The sequence below is a fragment of the Moschus berezovskii genome, chromosome 1, assembly GCF_049115385.1.
Source record: "Moschus berezovskii isolate FMDL1 chromosome 1, NW_MosBer_1.0, whole genome shotgun sequence".
NCBI classification, from domain to species: Eukaryota; Metazoa; Chordata; class Mammalia; order Artiodactyla; family Moschidae; genus Moschus; species Moschus berezovskii.
This window is the reverse complement of record NC_142460.1, coordinates 21,169,185-21,194,470: the sequence shown is the minus strand read 5'-3', so window position 1 is coordinate 21,194,470 and position 25,286 is coordinate 21,169,185. Positions and strand designations below refer to the sequence as shown.

The 25,286-nt window shown below is 40.6% G+C and overlaps 1 protein-coding gene across 8 annotated transcripts in view; it reads right to left on the bottom strand.

The window, feature by feature from the left end:
- Positions 1 to 1,265: 1,265 nt before the first annotated feature.
- SYNJ1 (synaptojanin 1) overlaps positions 1,266 to 25,286 on the bottom strand; it is a 91,278-nt gene continuing 67,257 nt past the window's right edge. For 2 of the 8 annotated variants that reach the window (XM_088835782.1, XM_088835773.1), the window contains exons 22-30: positions 24,845 to 25,007; positions 20,400 to 20,609; positions 19,106 to 19,249; positions 16,631 to 16,678; positions 15,349 to 15,387; positions 15,138 to 15,208; positions 12,146 to 12,254; positions 11,654 to 11,871; positions 1,267 to 4,661 (exon numbers count right to left, since the gene is read on the bottom strand). In XM_088835782.1, coding sequence (XP_088691908.1) covers positions 3,861 to 4,661; positions 11,654 to 11,871; positions 12,146 to 12,254; positions 15,138 to 15,208; positions 15,349 to 15,387; positions 16,631 to 16,678; positions 19,106 to 19,249; positions 20,400 to 20,609; positions 24,845 to 25,007 — 1,803 coding nt within the window. In that variant the 3' untranslated portion in view covers positions 1,267 to 3,860. Of the gene's footprint in view, positions 4,662 to 11,653; positions 11,872 to 12,145; positions 12,255 to 15,137; positions 15,209 to 15,348; positions 15,388 to 16,630; positions 16,679 to 18,507; positions 18,547 to 19,105; positions 19,250 to 20,399; positions 20,610 to 24,844; positions 25,008 to 25,286 lie in introns of all 8 variants that reach the window. The other 6 variants (XM_088835790.1, XM_088835785.1, XM_055421309.2 and 3 more) reach the window with 6 other exon arrangements.

Sequence of the window (25,286 nt, the reverse complement as noted above, 5' to 3'; positions counted from 1 at the left end):
AATGGACAAAAGACACATATTTCACAAAGGCATCAGATGGCAAATAAGCACATGAAAACATGTTCATCATTAGCTCTTAGGGTAAAGACAAAGCCACGATGAAATTCAGGCAAAGATTTGAAAAACTGGATCACTCATAAGTTGCTGATGGGAATGTAAAATGGTTCGGTCATTCTAGAAGAAAATTTCGCAGCTTTTTAAAAATCCAAGCATGCAACCACTCTCTGACCCAGCATGTATCCCTGGTTGTTTATCCCAGAGAAATGAAAACTTACATTCACATCAAAACCTGAGACTAGTTCAGAGCAGCTTCATTGATATTAGTCCCAAACTGGGAACACCCCAAATGTCCTTCAGTGGATGAATAAATGGATAAACCAACTGTGGTACATCCATACTATGGAATACTACATAACAATAAAAAGGAACAAACTATTGATAACCCAATCCAGATGAATCTCCAGAGAACTGTTTTGAGTAAAAAAGTCAGTCCCCAAAGGTTACACACACATGAGTCCACTTATGTAACATTCTTGAAGTAGCAAAATTATAGTGAAAATGGAGAACAGAATCTGGTTGCCAGAAGTTAAGGACACAGGAGAAGGGCATGGGATGGGAGAGAAGTGGGGGAAAGGCAACACGTAGGATCTTCAGGGAGATGGAATCATCTTTTGCATCAGTGTTAAAGTCCTGGCTGTGGTATTGTACTACAGTTTTGCAAAATGTTACCACTGGGTAAAGGATACCTGGGATCTTTCTGTATTTCTTACAACTGCATGTTGTTTAGTTGCTATGCTGTGCCCGACTCTTTGTGACCCCGTGCACTGTAGCCCGCTAGGCTCCTCTGTCCAGGGGACTTCCCAGGCAAGAATACTGGAGTGGGTAGCCATTTCCTTCTCCAGGGGATCTTCCTGACCCAGGGATCAAACCTGTTGTCTCCTGCATTGTCAGGTGGGTTCTTTACTGTCTGAGCTACCACAGAAGCCCATACAAATCTACAGTTACTTTAAAATAAAAAGTTTTCACAAAGCCTATTATTCTGTATTTGTAACTTCTTAATCAGAGATTAATGAACATAATTGAATTATTTAAGAATCAAGTTTGTTTTAAATAGCAATCTGAAAAAAAGGCAATACTCACAGGAACACCAGCCTCAGTCTCTTACTTTGGGTCTTTTAAGGTGGCCTGTTCTTTTGTCTGGCTATTCGTTAGCCTGTTGCCCTCTGCTCCCCTCACCCGTCCCACCCATCCCCCAGCTGCTTCTCTTGCTATGGGTCAGAAAATCATCATTCATGCCTCCTGTGTTATTTTCAAGCCAGCAAGATTTTGAATGAGGGCCTCTCTTACAGAATAAGCACATGACTTCTTAATGATGATTAGTAATTTGAGAACAGCTTCCTACTTTCAGCAGAAGTATCACATAGAGACAGAGGATGAGATGGTTGGACAGCATCACCGACTCGATGGACATGGGTCTGAGCAAGCTCCAGGAGATGGTGAAGGGCAGGGAGGGAGGCCTGGCTCGCTGCAATGCATAGGGTCGCCAAGAGCTGGACGCGACTGAGCGACAATCACACAGAGAAATAAAATGGACGAGAGTAACATCTTGAGCTAAAACACCTCATCTGACAGTAAGAATTAATCCTCAAACGTCACCAAACTCATCTATGTCAAGTTAAAGGAAAATGAGAAAAATTCTCCCCTTTTGAGCAAAGCAGTCAGGATGGTAAAGACAGGTATATTTATTTCATATGACAGCACATTTCACAGGATATGTTCAGTGTTTATATGCCACTGACTTTAATACTGTACTCCTATAAAGTATATAGTTATAAATACTGTGTGCCACAGAAGCAATAAAATTCTTACATATAAACAGCAATCTACTATAGAGAACAAAGAATTCACAAAGAGAGCCTTAGTGTCTAGTTTCTGCTCTGCTTTTAACAGAACTGGTCAATATTTTAATAATATGCAGAATAATGGCTAGTTATTTAGAGTGTACCTTTAACTGTCATAACTTTGTGCACTTTTTCAGCAACTTGCCAAGTATCAATAGAATTTCCTGATAAAGGCTGAGCTGCTGCTTGATATGTATATTTTAGACAGTAGTTTCTATTCAATAGGAAACATTACTCACAGAACTGCAGTCGCACTAAAGTTTATAACAAGTTATTTTCCTAATGGAGAGCAAATACCATATACACTAATCACACAGATGTTAAAGCCACAGTTTCAACAAGTTAATTGACATTTTGAAGCACATTGCTTATAGTAATACTGCTGTTTAAAATATACCACTGCTGAAATGATTAGAACCCCCCAAAAAGCACAATATAAAACTCACGAGAGTTATTTCTAATAGCAAGTCCTGGCTGTTAATAGAGAGAGAATTACTTTTATAAATATAGTATTCTGATAACATTTGAGCATTTAGAAAAGTGCTTTTTCCTAATAGATTTGCTTTATGTGGTTAAGTGCGACGCAGCTTGCTGTGCTTTTTTACATCTCATGTAATCTTAGCCATGAACTCCATTTTCTGATATTCCCCCAATGCACGTGTTTAAAGGTTAAATGTGGACAACGGAATTCAGGTGACATTTACAACTCTGTATAAAAGGAACGCTAATATAATGGGTAAAGGTGATTTCAAACTGACAACAAAACAACTATTGCTCCAGGAATTTTCTGACTGGGATTCCTCAATGATATCAAAACACTACAATCTGTATAAATTATGAACGTCTTCATAAAATTAATCCAAAGCAGGATCAGCTGCATACTGGCAGTGCAGGAGACAAAATCCACAGCTAATTTGAGGTGTTGCCTCTAAGAAAGGAAAGCAGCATCACAGATGGGGCGAGAGAACACAATGTAGATTCCAGTTCTGCGCCCCCCAGGGTGGGGGCTGCCCGGCTCACCCGCTAGAGAAGTGAGGAGGGCCATGGGGCCTCAGACACCTTCATGGACCTTTAACTCTCATTTACTTCTCACTGAACCCGGTGGCACGTGCCTTCCTGACAGCTGTGGCCAGCTTGCTTTTCGGAAACGACAGGAGGGTCGGTCCACACAATATGCTGCTTCCGGCTGCAAGAAGCTCCTCCCACAGAAAAGCAAGCAGAGGTGTGGGAGCAGAGTGAAAAGGGGTGTGTGGTGTGTGTGTCAGAAGGGGTGGCAATGGGGGCAAATTCTGGTTCCGTCGTGAGATTACTCTAGATTTGGAAAGAAAAATAATGGAAATGTCCAAATTTTATTTTCAGCCATCCATTTGATTATACGGAAAAGAGAACTCTGATACAACTTTTAGGTAAAAATCTGGTCTGACTTATACCCTAGAATTTAAGTGATGCATTTTACCAGTATGTAAGTGTATACATTTGTGTGTTTGTGTGTGTATACACTTTTTTTTTAAGCAATGTCTTTCTAAATTCTGTTCCAGTATACCTTTGACGGCTCTTTGGTAAATACTTATAAATACCAATTGCTGACAAGTAGGAAAGGGCTGGCAGCAATGTCGGCCAGAAGCTGTTTGGGCTTTTTGAGATGCTTTAAAGGAGACTGATGAAGAATTTCTGAATGAGGACTGTTTTCTACAGTAGCTTCGAGCACTTTTTCTGGCTTCTACTCTCTCTTATTTATCCAAACAGAAACACACCAAAATTCCAGTTAATAATGAGAAAGATTTTTCCTTATTTCTGATATACACATATTCCAACTCTGTACACATTAAACAGTGGTATTTCATGACAACATCAGTGCACTTAACAATTACTTATTGCACATCATGAATAACGAATGCCCAAATCTTTTGGCTCTACCCTGCCAAAACTAAAGGGACAACTGCTCTCTGCTGTGTGACGTTATCTTTCTGTCAAGTCTAGCGTGGGTGATGCCTTAGTGGCCAGGGCTGTGAAAGGGTCTGCGGGAGGGGTGGTGCCAGGTGGGAGCAGAGGGACAGGTGGTGGGGGTGGTCTTCTTGCTGGCAACACACAGAAAGACACATTGGTACTTCTACCCCAGTCATCACCAGGTGTCACCTTGGAGCCAGGAGATGAGCTCGGTTGCTTACCCAGGAAAACGTCTTGACAAGTGGACCCTGACTTCCCTGTCACACCAAAGTCCTCTTCTTCCTCGAAGGTTACCCATCCTTTGGGGTTGCTGACTGTTAGTGCAGGTGGGCCCTGCGGATCAAAGCTGTCCTTAAACCCATCCAGGGAGGATGAAGGCTTGCTACTGTTCTGACCCAGAGGCCTCAGCGAAGAGAATGGACTCTGAGCAACAGGCTCTTCTTTGGAGAACCATGAAGTGGCCTCTGATTCTTGAGACTCAGCTCGAAATGGGTTTCCAGGTGCGGCGGTCCTGTCAGTGAAAGGATTTGTGCCGCTCGAGTTTGGGATGAATGGATTTGGGGAACATCGTGTGTTTTCCTGGGATTTACTCCGGGCTGGAACTGGAGGCATTGTCAGCATGCAGCTTACAGAACTCAGAGTGTTCGTGTTACTTGGGGATGCAGAAGGCAACGGCGTCAACCCCCTTGGGTTTGGGGTGTGAACAGATGGCTGAGCCTTTGATACAGCAAGCAGGTTCAATGACAAGTCTTCAAATGGGTCACTCTTTAATGGCAAGTCCAGTCTGACAGCGGAGACTCCGTTTGTTTTCACCTGAGAAAGAGAGAGCCCACTGAATAATCAGAACAAACAAAAAGCAATACAGTTACTTTGAATGCCCCTTCTGCTTCCTGTCTCAATTATTCTTCACTTTGAGGGGGTCAAGTATACACACTCAGAAAATAAAAAAAGTAGCTCTGTGTAGTCTGTTACTCTGGTGGTTAAACAAGTACCATGAAATATTCTTTTAAAAAAAAAACTCCCTGCTAAATAAGTTCTTTTACAAGTACAGCTTATTTTATCCATGCAAGTATTGATATATAAAATGGAGAATTGCACTGAATTAGCAGATGAGTTTGGTTCATGCCCAGTTCTATCAGATAATCAAATGAACTTAAGAAACTCACATTCAATTCAAAGTTTATGCTAAATCACTATGAATAAGCTTCCAACACCCATCTGTGATGATGACGTGGCTTCATTGTTTTTTGAAATATATTTTCATTTAGTTAATGTTACTATGGAAATTCAGTTTTATGGATAAAAATTAATTTTATTAGTATATCTGTATTCATAAGCTGAAGACAATGCATCGTTTCCTTTTCCACTTGTAGAATAAAATTTTCAAAGCATTCTTTGCCTTTTAATGTCAGCTCTCCTTTGTAGAATAAATTCTGAATAATGTGAAAATATTTTTTAATTGACCTTCCTCATCTTTAGATAGGTTTATTAATATTTAAAACTGGATGGGGTGGGGGGGAAGAATCCTGTTTCTATTTGGGATAGTAATTCTTCAAACAAAATAAAGCTATGCATGGTAGAGCTGGCTGTGACTGGTTACTGGCAGGAGGAGGGGTCAGACTTACTTCAAGGTCATGAAAAATCCGCCCTGTGTGCCCAGTTCACAAAGAAGCCGGCTGGAGTGGAGCTCGGCTATGGTACTGGGTACAGGCTACTTTCCTAAGGGAAACAGAACTGAAGCCTGGATGTTTGAGAAAAGTAGCTAATCGGGAACTCCAATTTTAATTAAAAAAAAATACTCTATATAATTATTAAAACTAGGTGGATGACTTGGATATTTATGCCAAATTAAAGGTAAGAAAAGCACAGAAGAGGGAGAATTTTACTTAGCTAAAGACTTGCAATGTACAAAATGGAGCATGACCCAAATGAATTTAGGTCATTGTTAAAGCAAGTAACTAAACAGTCATAAGATATGTTGAAAAAAAGAGCAGCAGTCTCAATAAAACATTATTTTGCTGTTCTTGTTTTAGTCGCTAACTCATATCCGACTCTGCGACCCCACGAGACGACTACAGACTATAGCCCACTAGGCTCCTCTGTCCATGGGATTTACCAGGTAAGAAAACGAGTGGGTTGCCATTTCCTTCTCCAGGGAATTTCCCCGACTCAGGGATCGAACCTATGTCGTCTTCTTTAGCAGACAGGTTCTTTATCACTGAGCCGCCTGGGAAAACTCCAATAAAACATAATGGCATCTTATTAAACAGTAACTTGGTGCTTAAGAATAGGGAAGACCAATTCCCCTCCGATCCAGTGGTTAGGGCTCTCTGCTTTCACTGTCAGGGCTTGGGTTCAACCCCTGGTCAGGGAACAGAGACCCCACAAGCTACATGGAGCAGCAGAAAAAAAAAAAAAAAGGAATAAGGAAGGCTGCTCATTTGCAAAAGGAAATGGTGTGGATAACTTCTTACGTGAATTACTCTCTAGGATCTATTTTATTCAACTAGAGTATACTTTAAACAAGTTTTTTCTTCAAACTCACTATGACCATAAATTTGTACAAAATTAAAGAGCAGACATGTCATAGATTCTAAACTGTATTCTAAGTGTATTACAGTACTTAAGAGGCAAATTTACTATAGACACTGTAAAATTACAATTAGCTATCCGTTCCGTTCCGTTGCTCAGTCGTGTCCGACTCTATGCGACCCCATGGACTGTAGCCTACCAGGCTTCTCCGTCCATGGGATTCTCCAGGCAAGAATACTGGAGTGGGTTACCGTTTCCTTCTCCAAAATGACTGGGTTATTTACAATTCATATGACCAAACAGAAGTACTTGAGTCGGTCTGGGCTCCAATTCTCCCATGGTAGACAAAGAGTCCATGACACAGACATTATAGGTAGGAAGTTTATGCTTTGTACAGCTTAGAATAGGCCTTTGCCAAATAAATGTTGTACATTTAAACATTTTTATTTTCATATATTAACAAATTTTTCTTTCAAAATAATTTAATAGAAACATGATCATTTTGCCCAATGAGATTTGAAATTATGAGAGCCACATCATCATTCATTACATTAGAATGAATTTCTATATATCTAAGCAGTATTTATGATGACTTGCCATTAATGATGATGGTATTTCTACAGAGAAGGGTGTTGGAAAGTCCCTTAAATAATCCTGCTATAATGTTAACTTTCATCTTTGTAAATCATCAATTCTTCCTTAACAAAAAAAAATCATGCTACTACTTATTTTTTTTTAATTTCCCAAAAGAAATCTAAGAAAAAAATTGAATTTTTTACTTACATAATTATGCCATTGTTAAAACCAAGAACCAATTTGGTTTTGCCAAATATACTTTCATATATCTGAAGCTTACCTTCTTAAAGTTATACTTTTTAGTCTTGTTAATTTTTGTAAAAAAAAAAAAAACACAATAAATGGGAAAGCATTAGCAAGAATAACTAAAATGGTTCCTAAGAATTCAAAACACTAAGAAAAAAAGCAGGTTTTATGGTATGATAACAGAATTTATTAATGTGGACAGGTGGTTTTTAAAAATGGGTGAAAACTTAGATGTATGAAGCAAAAGATTCATACATCTAATGTGCTAAGACAGATGAGAAGCACATACAAGATTGAGAAATAATCCGATACCTGTTACCCTGATGGTTGCTCCTGCTTTGAGAAACGAAACACAGACATCAAGGGAAAGAGTTAGGAGGACAATCTGAGACCAACCAGCAACCCTAACAATTCAGTCTTCATAACACTGTCAGTTTTATATTATGTACAAAATCCAAGAGCAGTGAGATCTGCCGGTCACAGTATAAGATCAAGAGACAATAAAATGCATTGCTGTAATAGGGCTCAGGATTTAATTTTGTCTGAGGTTGATTACTAACTAGTTCAAAGTAGTCATTCCAAAAATAATATTCCAAATCCATTATTGGAGCACTGAAGTATTTTCAGCAGGCCGTGTATGAAATGTTTGTGCCCCCCCGGATTCGTATGCTGAACCCCAACCTCTTTATGTGATGGTATTTGGAGACGTGGCCTCTGGGAGGTGACTGGGGTTAGATGAGGTCATGAGAGTGGGCCCTCTTGATGAAACTAGCACCCTTCGGAGGAGACACACCAGAGGGATTGGCTCTTTCTTCCCTTGTTCAAGCACCAAGGAAAGGCCATGTGGGCACAGGAGAAGAGGCCCCAGCAGAACCCAACCATGCTGGCATCCTGATCTCGGGCGTCTAGCCTCCAGAACTTGAGAAGACAAATTTCTACTGCCTGAGTCACCCAGTTCATGGTATTTTGTTACAGCAGCCCAGGAAGCTTAGGACACAGCCTTCAGACAGCCCATGGGTTTGTCACAATTAGAGAAATTCTACAAAATGACACCACTGTGCAGAAGAGGGAAAACTGGTATTTATTTTAACATGGTCAGGATCCAGGCTTGTTCTATTACTATATCACTCAAATTTTCTGACAGGTGATACTAAAGATGAAATCACAATCTTTCTGTAATATAGTAGCAGTACTTTAAAAAATTACAGTATTCTTAAGAAACAGTTTGAACAAATCTTCCCCAATATTTAAACCTTACCTTATTTTAAAATACCAAAACTCACTTAGACAGTTTAGAGAGACACCATTCTAAAATAATTTTATAAATAATGTATTTATTATATATTATATAAAATGCATTACTACAAAACATGAGACTCCTGAATTTAACCTTTCTTGATAATTCTGATACATTAGTTTTGGAAGAGTTGGATTAAAAACTGGGAATGGGTTTATACTAAGATGCAAGGGGATGGTATTAAGTTGATCCAGAAAGCTGAGATTTTTTTCTTTTTTGGCTGCGCTGTGCGGCAGGATCTTACCTCCCTGACTAGGGACCGACCCCATGCCCTCTGCATAGGCAGCACGGGGTCCTGCTGGACCACCAGGGAAGTCCTGAGATTTTCTACTTGGGCTCTTCCCTCACTGTCAGCTATGACTTAAGTAATAGAGCTGCAATGCTATTACTTTACTTCCCACTGGGTTCCTGACTTCTGGTTTTCAGCTGATAACCAAGTGACTAAGACATTGAAAATCAGATAAGTGGGGCATTTGTACATTTTCTAAAGGATATGTAACATATATAATCATTTGAATTAGAAGAATCTTTTCTATTTAGAATTATAGAATCAAAGAACTTAAACAGTAATAATAAGTAAAGCTGGGTCATGTGTGTCTGTATGTTTTAAATATCTTGTATATTTTTGGCAGAATTAATAAAGATGTGTAAAAATACTAAGTGTTCAATACTAAGACTATTTCATATTATTACCAAAATATCAAAATGTGAGTTATTTTACTAACTTACTCTTTTCAAGTTATAACCACTACAGAAGAGTTTTTAAAACTTTTAGATGTTTATTATTTTTTGAATAGGCATTATTTTTATGGTTCAAAATTAGAAAGGCACAAAAGGTAAAATGCCTCCCTCTCTTTCTGACTGTAAGCTCCCAGGAGGAAACTAAGCTCTTTGTGATCTTTCACAAAGGCAGTCTACACATGAACAAGACCTCCACTCCCCAGAAAAGTGGGTCTGTGTATATAATGTGTAGAGAGATTTGATATCAAAATGACTTAGGCAAAAAAAAAGGCTTGAAACAAACACCTTTCACAGTTTTAATGAGCAGAATATAAGAGTCAAGAATACAATCTACTAAACCACACATAAAGCACAGGCTTGCTGTGCTTCATCACCAAATTATCATGCCAATTCCAATGAAAATAAGAAAGCAAAACAGGAGAAAATGACCTAAGAAAATGATACATGCCAGTCATGGAATATTCATCCTATACTATTTGTATCATAAGATGACTTCCTGCTGAGAACTGCAATCTTCCTTGACAGTGTGTTCTTTCTGAAGTTGTTCAAAGTACCACACCTACTTTCAATACTGAAAATAGTTTATAGAGTTTTAGGAATTAGGGTTCACTTTTACTGTGAAAATCATGATCACTTTCTGTCCTAACACTGTAGTAATACAAAGCTCTAAGATGGTTTCTTTGAAAGTTTCTTGCCCTCCAATTACACTAAAAAAAAAAATTAAAAAAAAAAATATAATATTACACCTTACAAGAAAATGAAAAGAAAAAATCTTCATGCACTAAAAGTAGATTGGCATAGAGAAAATAATGGACATTTATTGTTTGAAGGAGTTCCATAATTTATACTATATACCTTCAGCATCGTCAACTATACAATACTTTTTGGTGTCAATTAGCTTAAGAGAACATTATTCTCAATTATATATCTGTCTTAACTTTTAAAAAAAATGTGACAAATACTCTAATAAGTAAGTGCTAATTGCTAAGAACATTCATATTGTTTCAAGATTTGTATTTACTTTATAATCTATTTTTCACTATGAAGATGCATAAGAAACTGCTAACTTCTGCCAACTAGCTGGACATACTCACATCTCTGTAAAAATAAATGCAAACTATTATAAACATGCTTAAGGGACATTACCAGTGTAATAGTTCTGTATTTCAGACTATTCCAAAATAAAAATAGACTTAAAACTTCACTTCTTTGGCCTTGATGGCATTTTCAAGTCAAAACTTTTCAACGAAATTTAATGTGAGGCTAGACAACAGAAATATAAAGATAAACCTTATACTAAAGATAAACCTTATTTTAATGATTTTACTGAGATGTATATAATAAAAACTAAGTAAAACAGCCTCCAAGTAAAACAATTCAACTCGCATGAATATTCTTGTGTTGAAACAACTTTGTGTATACACACCAGAAGGCTTTCCAATGTGAGATCACTCTGGGATAACAAAAGTCCCTGTGATCCTGTGATTTGCACCCACCAAGGCAATGGCACTATTTTCTGTATGATACTCATGAGAACATTATTTTGATGGCTTTTACTTTGGTGAATAAGCCTGCTGCTGCATGCCTGAAGTATCTAAATGGATCCAGTAGCGTCTGAAACTGTTAGAAATCCCCAAGGAGGCCCAGTGCTGGCTCCATCACAGGAAAGAGCTAACTGCAGCATCAGGAGAAACAGGAACATTGGAAATTTACTGCCAACAGCCAGGGACTGACCTGACTGCCTTTCTGTCTAGGAGGTAAACGTCAAAACTAATCTAATATCTGTGAACAAAAAGAAACTAAATTATTACTGTCTGTTCTAATTAAGTATCCGAAGTAAATTATACACAGAAAAACCGAAAAAATTACCTACGCTTTAAACAAGGTAAAACAGCCTGGGGGCCCCTGGAAGTTTTAGGGAGAAGAGCCTTTAAGGAAAGAGCCCTAATCTAGGGTCACTCTCTGAGAACCCCTTATCCAGACAACAGGGGACAAACAAAAAACCCAAACCCTGAAACAGCCAAACGTGCGTTTGTTGTGTGACAAGTCTGAGGTGTCAAATGACATTCACTGGTTGAAGTCATATCTAAACATGTTATTGAAGTCATATCTAAACATGTTATTGAAGTCATATCTAAACATGTTATTGAAGTCATATCTAAACATGTTATTGAAATCATATCTAAACATGTTATTATCAGCAAATGACAAAATTTTTTAAAAAATCAAATCTTAGGTGTTTTTTCTAAAGCTAATAATTAAAATAAGTATGTTCAAAGACTACAGCAAGGGCATCAAATATGCCTCAGTTAAAAAAAAAAAAAAGGAAAAACAAAACAAAAAGTAAGCAAAAGCCCTCACACACACACACACACAAATCCAGATGATCTTTTTCCCCGCTGGAAGGACTTACCTGTGGCTGCACTGGAGGTTCAGAAGGCAAGCTGTGGGATGACCTGCTCCGAGGGGGTGGCTGCGGGGGCGTTTCCAGGCTGGGCTGCGGGGCAGCCTGGGGCAGAGGTACGGCCACTGGGACCAGAGGCTCCTGCATCTTCTGAACAGGTGGCGGCAGAGAAGGCGGCACAGGAAGGGCAGCCTGAGGCTTCAGGGGTTCGGGAAGAAGAGCTGGCCCTAAAGAAAGTCATTTCCAGATGTTAGGCATTCTCTGGAAAACCGAATTTATCCTTCCTTTCGGGAAATGGTAGGAGATTTCAGTCCCTATCCCGGACCCCAGTAGCCTCCTTTATTATGGCATACAGAAAGACAGGAAAAAAAAAAGAGAGAGAGAAAGAAGGCTATCTCAATTTGAGTAAGTTGTATAAAGTGAGAGACTGCAGAAAGAAAAAAGAAAAGAAGTGGAAGGGAAGGATACAGAACGGCACTGCCGTGTCGACTACGGGTCTACCTTTCGGTACTTCTGAGGGTTTGCTTTGGCTTTCAGGAGTCAGTCTCCCAGCAGACGCCCGTGCGTGGCTCTGGGGGGCGCTGATGACTCCAGCACGGGGTGGAATAATCTAAAGATGGGAAATGAAAACCACTGAGACATTTACCTTATCTGCAACGGCTAAGATTTGGTGAAAATATTTTGTTTGTGCATCCTGTATCATTTCCTCAGCCTCTTGTCATTCTAATGGCTCTATTTACTGCCACAGAATCATAAGTTTCACGTTTTTATTATGAATTAACTTTTATTGGTGCATAGTTACTTTACAATGTTGTGCTGGTCCCTACTGTTCAGCAAAATGAGTCAGGCGTACATATATATATCCCCTCCCTTTTGGATTTCCCTCCCATTCAGGTCATCACAGTGCGTTAAGTAGAACTCTCTGTGCTATATACAGTAGTTTCTCATTAATTACCTATTTTATACACAGTATCAATAGTATGTATACACACACACACATACATGTGTCAACTCGAATCTCCCAATTCCTTCCCTGCCCCTTGGTATCCACACATGTGTTCTCTATGTCTGTGTCTCTATTACTGGTTTGCAAATAAGATCATCTATAGTATTTATCTACATTCCACCTATATGGGTTAATACACAATATTGTTTCTCTCTTTCTGACTTACTTCACTCTGTATGATACTTTCTAGGTCCATCCACGTCTCTAAAAATGACCCAATTTTGTTCCTTAAGCTTCAAAAATCTTCCTTTTTATTTTTCACTGTTCACTATGTGCCAGGCACTGTGTTAACTAAGCACTGGGTATGCATTTACATTTCAATGTCCAAATGGCCCTGGGGGGTAAGGTATTATTTTATCATCTCTAATTTAAATGAAAATGAAGAAATGTACACAACTGTCCCAAAGCCAGAGAGTTAGCAAATAAAGCCAGGAGCCGAACTCAGGGCTTGTGTTCTTTATCCTGTATCATACTGTCTCAGTGGGATGATTTTATAGGTCATGAGGAGATGGAGCAGGACACACACTGTGGAACTAAGAGGCTTACCAAAAACTACACTGAGGCTGTTTTTGTTTATTAAACACAGAAGTTAAAAACTCTGGAATGGCTAACTCAATGTGCTGAAATACATATGCTGGAAGACACACTGGGGAAATAACATCCTTTTCTATCTTCACATGTTTGCTGAAGGCTTTAAGCACTCAGTGCCTTTTTCTTATTTTTTTTATAAACTGGAGGATAATTGCTTTACAATTTGTTGGCCTCTGCCATACATCAATATGAATCAGCCACATGGAGGTAATCCCCCACAGGTACACACATGTCCCCTCCATCCTGAACCCCGCCCCCATCTCCCACCCCCTCCCAGGCTTCTAAATTGTCACACAGCACAGGGTTGAGCTCCCTGATTCCCACTTGCTATCTATTTTACATACGGTAATATATACGTCTCCATACTATTCTCTCAGTTAGCCCCACCCTCTCCTGCCCTGCTGTGTCCACAAGTCTGCTCTCCATGCCTGCGTCTCCACTGCTGCCCTGCAAACAGGTCCATCAGTACCATCTTTCTAGATTCCATGCATAAGCAAAAGCTACAAATGTAATCGCACAAAATTCTGACTTTCCTTCCTTATTCTTACAATAGTCAGTAAGCAAAGTACTTTGTGGGAAGTGGTAGAGTCGGTGAATAACAATTTCTCCTTTTTTAAAAAAACAAAAACAAAAACAGGGGAGTGGATAATGGCTATTTTAGGTATATTCCACAAACAGTTTACTTTGGAGCATAATACTATATACAGAAAAAGGCCTTCAGGTTGGCTACAAGACAAAAAACAAAATATCTCTATCTTAGAAATCTTATGAAAATTTCTTAAGACTCTTGAAGTAGTTTCATTAGCAGAAGGTTCTTCACTTCCAGGTACAGTCACAGTTCCCAGGATTCAGCTGGTGGCCTCCTAATAACCCCAGGCTCCACCAGACTGACACTGGTTTCTCTTTCCTTTTTTTTTTTCTTTGAATTACTTGTTCTATCCCAGAGAAAATTTTCATGTGGGTGAATAACAGAATAATTCTGTGTATAACAAAACACAGATAAACACGCAGAAAACCACAGACTTACAACTCAGGGTGAAACTCTGCAATGCCATCTGCTCTCCTGCGGTTAAACCTTTAGAACTGGTTTTAGCTGACAGACTATCATCAATGGGCTTCCTGAAATCTAATTTTAAAATCCTTCCGGACTTCCCTGGTGGTCCAGCGGTTAAGACTTGTGCTTCCATTGCAGGAAGTATGGATTCTTAGTTTGGGGAACTAAGATTGAGGCGCAGCAAAAATAAATAAATAAGGAAATAAAAGTAAAATAAAATCTTTCTGATTGAAGAATGACTTTACCTCATTAATTACTCAGATAATGTCATAAAAAGTTGCCCTAATACATCACTTCCCCATATATTTCAAGATTCTAAGATATTTATTTAGTGACTGTAATCACTTAACTGTACCACTTTTATTCAAATAATGAAGGATGCTTATACTTCTGAAGAGGATGTTAAAATACCGTTCGAGTTGAAGGTGGGGCTGCCCTGGTGGCTCAGTGGTAAAGAATCTGCCTCTCAATTCAGGAAAAGCGGGTTTGATCTCTGGTTGTGGAGATCCCCTGGAGAAGGAAATGGCAACCTACTCCAGTAATCTTACCAGGGAAATTTCATAGACATAGGAGCCGGATGGGCTACAGTCCATGGGGTTGCAAAGAGTCAGACACAACTCAGCAAGTACACACACACACAACTCAGAGAGTAAAACACACACACACACACACACATACACACGAAGGTACCTTGAAGAGCATCAAGTCTAATTCCCCCAGTTAAGAATTGAGGAAATTGGATCTTAATGGGCCCGTGATTTCCTCAGGGTAACATATTTGATTAGCAGCAAGTTGGGACCCAGGACCTAGACCTCCTGGCTTGCAAGCAAGGTGCTGCCTACCGGTCTGGCTGCATTGTGTCCGGCAAGTCCCGGGCCTGGCAGTCCGGCTTGAGGTGGAGGCTGGCTGCGTCCTAGAACAAAGACATCGCACCATGTAGCTCAGGTGTTTGTTTTTTTTTTTAAAGAAAGAAACAAGAAACCATGTACTTATATCCACACTGTCTATTCATGGTCCAGTTTTAAGGTTAAGTAGCTGAATTAGAATGTTTACCTAGATTATCTCTCCGTGTCGTTCCAGGGCTTTTCGGTGCTTTGAAGCAGGAAGGAAAAAAAGTTAGCCATAAGTAAACAATCAAGCCATATTGCATAATATTAGCTAGCTGTTCCGTTTCATTACTAGCAGAAATGGGGGCATGAGGTGGAAAAAGAAAAACAAACTATTCTGTTTTAGAAATGCTGGAGGGTATTATCAGCCCTTTAGAAAATATCCCCAAAAGAGAAAAATTTCGACTACTGGGAGTGACATTTATGGGACAAGTTGGCAGTTGATCTGATACCTCATTTGGAAGGTAACTTTCCCAACAGAGCTCTCTCCTGTGAACCCTGAAAACACACGGTCAGTTTGGGGGAACAGTCACAAGATGTGGCCCCACTGCTCCCCAGAGCTTGGTGGACTCACGGCTCCAGGACCAACAGACCTGCACCTTCCGAGTCACACAAGACACCAAACAGCACTGTTTTAGGGCTTCATGCTGTAGACGTCAGTACGGATAAGGACTCTTACAATGAGACCTTTTGGTTTTCTACAGAAAAACCCCATCATTAAGGTAGAAGGCGGGCATTATTCATTACAATATCTGCCTTATGCAAGGCAGTGTTGAAATACTGCTCAAACTCATTCGAAATGTAGGAAAAGACTGAAATGAAATAAACTACTTTTGGGGTCAAAGGGAGTAGGAGACACTATTAAGGTCAGCATCTCAGATTTCTTCTTTTTGAAAGGAAATTCAAGTGTAATTTTTATATGAAACCCATCAGACTTTCAATAACTGTAACCTTAATGAATGGCTTCCAGTTTTAATAGCCATTTAAGCAAATTTACTCAGCATATTTATGTTATCGGAAGTTAATTAAAAAAATACTATATCCTTGGACTGAATTAACAAGGTTTAATTATTAATTTTTAAAACTTCAGAGTTAGTATAGTACATTTCTAAACATTTGACTTATTATGAAAAGAATTTTGAAGGCATCCTTCTTAAAATAATACTGCACATTAATTTCACATCTTAAGTGTTTATGAAATATATATATACAGAACAGCTCAAAACAACATTAAGAATTGCAGAGAAAGTAAATGGACAACCATCAGAAACTACACAACACAGAATGAAAAGAGAAAAAAATACGAAATAACAAGATATACATAAGGAGGGGGAGGGGGCGTTTACAGTTGGACAGAGAAAAGATTTGGCATGTCTTAAAACACCAGAGGGGCTGACATTTAGAAATAAAATGAGAGATTCATTTCTAGGATGCAAATGTCTTGTTACCTTCCATCTCTCTCCTAGCTACCCCCGGACTGGGAGGGGCTCCAACACCTTTTTAGAGAGAGAACAGAAGCTGTGTATTGTTCAGGGCCCATAGCAAATAGGGAAAGGCAGGCACACAAAACAGTTTCTGAGTTAAACTTCCTTTTGCAAAAAAAGTTCTTTCACTGCTTCAAATTTCTTCAAAGGTACCTGTATAAAACAAAGTGACTCTAGATGCCTGGCCCAAACCTGATCCTGGCCCTTTCTTCAGTTAGAATGAAAAGGAGAAAATAGTTTTCTTTTTATATCTGATATCATGGGAGGATTCCCTGGAGAAGGAAATGGCAACCCACTCTAGCATTCTTGCCTGGGGAATCTCATGGACAGAGGAGCCTGGTGGGCTATAGACCATGGGGTTGCAAAGAGTGGAACACGCCTGAGTGACTAACATTTTCACTTTTTCACTAGTGGTAGGGAATTTGAAAATATGTGTAATGAAAGTCTTTCCTTTTTAATCATCTCATTCTTTATATTCAGAATTAAACCACTAATAAAAGCTCCAATATTTGCCAGTCATAAAGAAAAAAAAACTGAGAGTTCCAATTTCATTTTAGATCTCTATGAGACTATGTTAGTCCCTTAGAAGGTAATTTTTAATGCATTATTAAAAAAAAAAAAGAACTCTAATTACTTTCAGCTTATTACCTTCAAGCAGTTATTGGCTTACAGGGTTAAAAAAAATGCTGCGAACACTGTCTACAAAAGAATTATGAAGAGAAGCAATTTTTAAAAAACTACATCAGATTTCTAAGTAAGTCACTGAGTTGCTAATATGTATAGCTTTTCACAAATTTCTTTAAAGTTTTTATTTTTCTACAGATTGGTTTCCTAATTAAAGGGGAAGGTAAATAAAATCTTCCATGAAGCTATAAATCAAAGCACAAATCTGAAATGGGGAAAAATCAACGTTTTCTTTAAGTTAGTGGAAAAGTTATCCTCTAGTAGTATCTTACAGAAGCTCTGGTGCTGAAAGAACTTTGCTACCCTTATTATCCAAAGTCGTTAAAATCTGCAGACAGCGCAGTCACTCTGTGACAGCATATGAGTCAGCCGGCAATGTCCTCAGGCAGCTGGAGTAGGAAGAGACCAGCTGCCTGTGCACAGTGAACCTTAACGATACTAAAACTGGGTGAATAACAGCTCTTCAGTGGGACTGAGGTATTCTGCCTCAGCCTTTCCTGAGAACGAGACTAAATCAACTTGTCAAATGTATACCTCTGGCTGAGCTTTGTAAAAGTCTTCATGTAAAACAAAGTATAAAAAGTGACCCATGTGTTCAGAAGAATTTCTTTATCGAAATATATAACAGAGACTTGTTCCTCTCTTTTAAAAATGAGGCATGAATGTTATGACAAGTTATGATAAAGCCATGCAAAATGAAAGCTGTATTTCAGATAATTATGATAACTTTAAATTGCATTCCTAGGACATTTTGCTTATTCACAGGCTACTGGCAAGACGATGTACTAGAGTTCTAATATAATCCAATATGATCAAATCCTTGGGAAACCACCTATCTTCATTGTGTCTGACTCACTTAATCTTTATAACCAAATTGACTATATTTATTAATAAAAAGTATATCAGGCCTTAAGTAATTCAACTCTGTTTATCTGGGAAATGGAAGGTCTTGTTAATTCTAATAATATTCACTAATAAAATTCACTAATCTTTTACCAGAAATATAATGAAAGTTTGGAGTTAATTTTTAAGTTGGCGTATGTCATTCATTTTGGCTTTCATCAAACCAACCTAAAATGTCATTGAGTTACAGGGCTCAAACTCCAAAAAAATTAATGAACCAAGACCCATACATTATAACAAATATAAATGGTTACCTCCAAACTCTTTTCTAGCAGGTGCAGGACTCCTAGCCCCTTATAGTTCATACGAGAATGTGCAGCAGAAAGGAAATGACATTAAATAAAGAATTGAAATGTCAAAGATTTACTATAGTTTCCAAGATGTCAAATATCATGTAGAGACTACATATTCCTATCTTGGTGCTATAAAAAAGCTATTATGTAACGCAAATACTTCTAACAGAAACAACACGGTACTTATTTTAACATTTAAACAAATATATAAAACTGTAAACAGAAAGATATATGTTCTTCAGTTCTAACCATGCATTAAAAATTTTCTTTTCATTTTTAAATAATCATGCACTTTACAGAAATCAGTACAACCACATCAAATTAGCAAAAACAAAACAAATGTTTCCTGCATGCTTGTAAGAGGCCAGCTCTGAAAACACATTACAGGAATCTAGCTGTTCTGTCAGGCCTACGCCGTTTGTTAGAGAAAAGCTAACTAAGGAAGCAGCACCAGGGACAGAAAACTGATAAAATCTAAAGTGAGCATTTCAAAACATGCAAAGCATTTTTCAGGAGAGTGGTGAAACCCAGCAGAGATGGAAATACAGGGCTTTGTCACCTGAAGGCGGAGGTGGGCGCTGTGGGGGAGCTGGGCGAGCGGGAGGAGCAACCGGGCGGGGAGGAGGAGGCCGCTTGGGTTCCAGGGTCTGGGAAGAATCTTTCTGCTGCGGTGGTGTTGCTGGCAGAGTGTCAGCAGGAGAATCTACCAGAGAAAAGCACCTTAGGTAAGAGGAGCGGGTTCCAGGGGACGAGCACACAGGTGTTTTCTATAGGGTATGATAAATTATTTTGCTGACCTTCTGAATCTGTACTACAGAGGAATGACACATACTTTCAGTGTCAATGACACAAGCAGCTGTGCTATTACCTCACCCTTTGGCACTACAGGAGCAACCAGGTTACTCTCTGTGGACTTCTTACCCAGGCCCTGGATACTGAAAGGGGATTTACTGAGCGGCCCTAACAAGAACACATGAAGTATTGTGTGAGTTAGGTCATTTGCAATCCAATCTGCTGGCCAGGAGACAGAAGAAAAAGCAAAGGGAGCCTCTTCTCTCTATGCCTTGAGTTATCCTGAATTTACTGAAGGAAGCCCGTTCTCTGAGGGCTTCCCTCGTGGCTCAGTGGTAATGAATCCGCCCGCCAATGCAGGAGATGTGTTGAATCGGGAAGATCTCCTGGAGAAGGAAATGGCAACCCACTCCCATATTCTTGCCTGGGAAATCCCATGGACAGAGGAACCTGGAGGGCTACAATCCATGGGGTCACAAAAGAGTCAGATATGACTCAGCGACTATTTAACAACAGTCCTCTAAGAGTAGCATGGGGGAGCTTGAGAAACTGCTGAAATGAAATGTGTGTTTCAAGGATACTGGTTAGCGTGAAACAGTGGCTGAATAACTTCCAGTGATGAAACAATTTCCAGAGAAAAACCTTACTGTGGAGGAGTCATGACTGTCAAGTTGAATTCAAAATACTTGTTTTGTCTCTTTCTGCTTCCTATTATAATGTAGGTAATGTACAGATAGTTAAGCCCAAAGAGTTTCGGGTTCTGACCATAATGACTTAAAATCGTCAGTGATGAGCCATGGACAAACCCGCCATACAGAGAAAGGATGCAGCAGAGTCCTCATCGAGTGACAGCAATGAGCTTCCGCTTCACTTAGGGCGGAACCATCTACAAAGTTTCCTCTTTTGTATGCACAGAAAACATGCTACACTTTAGCCTATGGATGTGAAAGTTAAGCAAAAATAGCTCTCCAAAGGAGATCCAAAGGCATCGGAGATTTAACCATCTAAAATCAAACATATCAGCCCAGGAAGTCATACAAAACTTGAAATAAAACACATACTTTGTGAAGCGGGGGGCCCAGGCGTTCTGGACGGAGCTCGACTTGGTCTCACTGGGAGGGAAGGCATGGGCCCCTCCGATATGGTAGGTGACTGGCAGGGACTGGTCCGGGGTGAAGAACCGGGGGACGTGCCAAGGCCAGAACTGGAAGACGGCTGGAGATGCTGAGGAAGGATCTCCTCTACCTCAGCACTATAGTCATCCACATCACCTGAGAAAACGCAAGGTCGGCCACCTTACCAGCACGTTAACTTTCTCAGAGATTTCTTCCCCACCAGTCTAGGCTTAAGGGGTTAAATCTATAAAACAAACACCTTAACGTGATGATACTGCAAACATGTATAAGTTAAGCATGTGGGCATATATAAAGAGTGTATATGCATACAACTAGAATTAGTGCAAATGCTTTTGTAGAAAACGTCATTAAAGACAGTCCCCTGGGCTTCCCGGGTGGTCCAGTGGTGAAGAACCTGCCTGCCAATGCAGATGGACATAGGTTCAATCCCTGGCCTGGGAAGATCCTACATGCCACAAATACTGAAGCCTGTGGACCACAGTGAGAGTAGCCCCTGCTCACCACAGCTAGAGAAAGCCTGCCCGCAGCAACCAAGACCCAGCACAGCCATTAATTAAATTACTTAAAAAAAGGCAGTCACAGGGGACACAGTAATACCTATGGCTCATTAATGCCGGTATTGGCAGAAACCAGCACAATACTATAAAGCAACTGTCTTTCAATTAAAAATAAACCCATTTAATAACTTTAAAAAAGGTAGTCTCTGTCTCAGAGCAACAGCAGGCCCACTGGCGGCTAACATCTGGAGTTGGGCTGACTCCACAGCTTTCAATGCGCCCCGAGCAGCACGCTCAGTGCTGGCTGAGTCGGACGCTCTCTGCCCTCCCCCAAAACCTGCCTTTCAGATCTATGGAACTGCCCTTCCGCAGTGCCCTCAACTCGGGTCAGGCCCTCACGTCAGACACAGTCACACACCCTTCCCCTGGAAGTCTCCTCACTACTTGGTGCCCTGGGCGCCCCCACCTGACATGTAACCTTCTCTGCTTTAATTAAACAGGCAGGAGTTGGTTCTCCCCTGAGGTCTCCTTACCTCTCTGTTTACCACAGGGTCGGGAAGTGGCATCAGGGAGCCCCATGCCACCTGATTCCAAGTCCAAAACTTTAACCTTCCAACCCTGAACAAAAAGGCCTCTTTATTTCTTGGAGGCTGTGCCGTCCGGAATTTATGTAATGCCCTCAACCCCCGTTTGCTGCCATAATCTGCCACCTCCACCCTTTTGGTCACTTGAACCCATTCATTGAGGACCGAGGGGAGAGGAAGACGGTAAGCTGGGTCCCACCATCTCTCTGGGTGACACTGGAGCTGCTGTGGATAATGCACCAACAACCTGGCGCTTTGCCCTGCTGACGCGCCCCTCTACTCCACACTCGTGCCCTCGGAACCGCAGTGCCTCCTAAACAAACTCAAACACTTCCCTCTGACCACCTCCCAGCCTCTCAGTCTTGCCCTTGCCTACTCTTTCCCCTCTTCTGACTTCACAGGACCCAGGCCTTCAATCCTTCTTCTGTGGGCCCCTACTGGATTTTGCAGCTGTCCCTGCAACTGTCTTCACGTCCTCTGGCTCCTCGCCGCAGCCCCTGCATCAATTCTGCAGTCTAATCTCTCCATCACCGCAGACAGGCTGCTGGGTGCTGCAGACAGACAATCGTGTGGTCCTGAGGACTGCAGCCGTGTTAACTCTGTGGTTTCAGCCTCATCTGGGCTCCCATGGCCTCCTGGACAACCCACAGTTTCCTGGCTGGCTCCCCATCTGACTGCTTCTCAGGAGCTTTATCTTGAACCGTCTCAACCGTCCTGAAACCGTGTGCTGCTCTGCTCCTTAAACCTCACAGAGAAAAGCAAAGTCCTAAGACGAAAACCCCTCTCTTCAACAACCTGGCCCCCAGCTGTAACCTAACCATATTTATGGGTGGAAAGGGTGGGGTTCTGCCCACCCACAGTTGCCCTGCCCCTCCCCAGCAGCATCAGCCCTTTCCATCAGGATTAAGCTCCTCAAGCATCTCCACTTCAAAACAACACGCAACTGCCTTCATCTCTCTCCTGCCTCAGGCACACTTCTGTCGAGAGTTGTCTACAGACACTTTCTGCACTTCCTCGTCTTCCATCCACACCCCGATTTACCACCATCTGGCTTCTTCACTCCACTGAAATCACGCTCCTGAATGTCACCAACAGCTTCCTCCCCTGGTTCCAAGCCCAAAGGGCAAGCTGTGGTGCTCACTTCTTCTCGCCCTAAGACAGAGGACGCTATAGATCACTGCTCCTTGTCATCTTTTCTCCACTTGGTCTTTAAGTGCTATATTCTCCTGGCTCTCTGACATTTCTAGTTGTTCCTTCTGCTTTTCCTTTTATGGGCAGCCTTCTTCTGCCTGTCCTTCAAAGTCTAGGTCTTGGTCTCATCCCAGGAAGCCCTCTCCCATCTCTGTGTCAGGTTTCTGGCCAAGCAAATCCAAACACAGGGTCTTCAGTTCAGTTCAGTTGCTCAGTCGTGTCCGACTCTTTGCGACCCCATGAATCACAGCACACCAGGCCTCCCTGTCCATCACCAACTGCCGGAGTTCACTCAAACTCATATCCATCGAGTCGGTGATGCCATCCAGCCATCTCATTCTCTGTCGTCCCCTTCTCCTCCTGCCCCCAATCCCTCCCAGCATCAGAGTCTTTTCCAGTGAGTCAACTCGTCACATGAGGTGGCCAAAGTATTGGAGTTTCAGCTTTAGCATCAGTCCTTCCAATGAAGAACCAGGACTGATCGCCTTTAGAATGGACTGGTTGGATCTCCTTGCAGTCCAAGGGACTCTCAAGAGTCTTCTCCAACATCACAGTTCAAAAGCATCAATTCTTCGGCGATCAGCTTTCCTCACAGTCCAACTCTCACATCCATACATGACCACTGGAAAAACCATAGCCTTGACTAGACAGACCTTTGTTGGCAAAGTAATGTCTCTGCTTTTTGATATGCTATCTAGGGCCTTACCTATCATCAAAGCTCCGGGCTCTCTACTGAGAGCCCACATGCCCACAGCCTACTTCTGGACACGATGCACCCCACAGATGCCTCAATTTCAACACATTCAAAACCAAATTCAGGATTCCCTGCTGGTCCAGTGGCTAAGACTCCATGCTCCCAATGCAGGGGGCCCGGGTTCAATCCCTGGTCAGGGAACCAGATCCTACAAGTCACAACTAAGACCGCATGCTAAAGATCCTGCATGCTGCAAATAAAACCCAGTGCAGCCAAATAAATAAATATTTCAAACAAAACAGAAAACAAATTCACCTTCCATCCACACCAACTCCTCTTCCTGCTCTTTCTTCCCTTCCTCTTGCACAAGCACATCTGCATCACCTACTTAGATTCTTTTGTCCCCCTTAGGTCTCTGCACATTCCTTCGTCCTGGTTCATGTCTCTCTATCCTCTTTAATCTAATTCTCACTCAGTCTTCAGATTCTCAATTTCAATTTCTCTGGGTACATTCTTCCAACTGTCCAACTCTAAGTCAGGCGACTATCCCAAGAACTATAGCAGCACCGTTCCTGAGTGTGTTGATGTCACTGTCTGCTTACTTGTATGTAACACCCACTGAGCCGTGACTTTAGGGATGGCAAGGATGCCATCTGTTGAATTTCCAGCACTTAGCATGTAACTGGCACATAAAAGGTACTGCATAAACGTGTGAACTCAGCAAACAAATGAACAGAGAAATGTGAAAACAAACTGATCTTCTAAGGTGTTCAACTCTTAAATGTGTTACCTAGAGGTATGGGATATCACAATATGATATATTACCCTTTTATAAACTTAAGGTGTGCATTTTAGTGGAAAATATGTTAAAATAATATAGCAGATACAGTATTAAAAAGCAAATACATTTCTTAATCACATTTAAGGAAATTATTATATTAAGATAACCTGGCCCAACTCTTAAACTTGAGATGGTTACATCTACATGAGTGGGTTCAGTTTCAAATGTGTTCCCAGCCACTTTTTTTTTTTAAATGACTTTGAAATACATCCTCTTTGGCTGTAAATATTTTAAACTCATTTCTGCACAGAGCTCCTACTCTTCCACCTTAACTACAATCAGTGGAACCAAACCACACACTAAAAATACCACTTTGTGCTTTATATATCACACAAGGACATTAACTAATGTAAAGGTCTTGACCTTTGTATGGCAGAAGGACACATACATCTGAAGTCTGAGTAACAAGCAAAAAACACACCATATGATGTAAACCAAATCTGATTAATACTTCTCTGAGTGTTACAAGAAGAAAGAGAAGGATAAATTTGGAGACTAAGACTCTGCTGATGGGAAGGAAACCTGTCTAGAAGGATAGAAATCAACGTGTTCAATGAGCAGACCTTCCATATCGAAGTCAGCCGTGACCTCCACATCTTCACCTAGGAGGGTGGAGCTGGTTGATGATGGCAAGGGGACGCTGATTTTCTCTAAGCTCATTTCTTCTTCCAAAGTTTTGATCCAGTCTGGACTTTTTAAAGTAATTGTTATAGTCCTACCCAATAACTGGTTGAGTAAAAGAGATACAAAATTAAAAATTCATTGGCATGAAAATTAAGTATCTTGGAATAAAGTGTCTGTTTAAGTTATAACAGTATAGGCTTAACTCAGCTAGATTCATTCAATACAATCATTTCACATATACCGTATTGTCATCTAGTTTCAAATGTCCCCATTACTCCCTTTAAAAACCTATGTTAGGGAATTTCCTGGTGGCCTAGTGGTTAGGACTCCAGGCTTTCACTGTCATTGCTGTTGTTCAGTTGCTAAATCATATGCATCTCT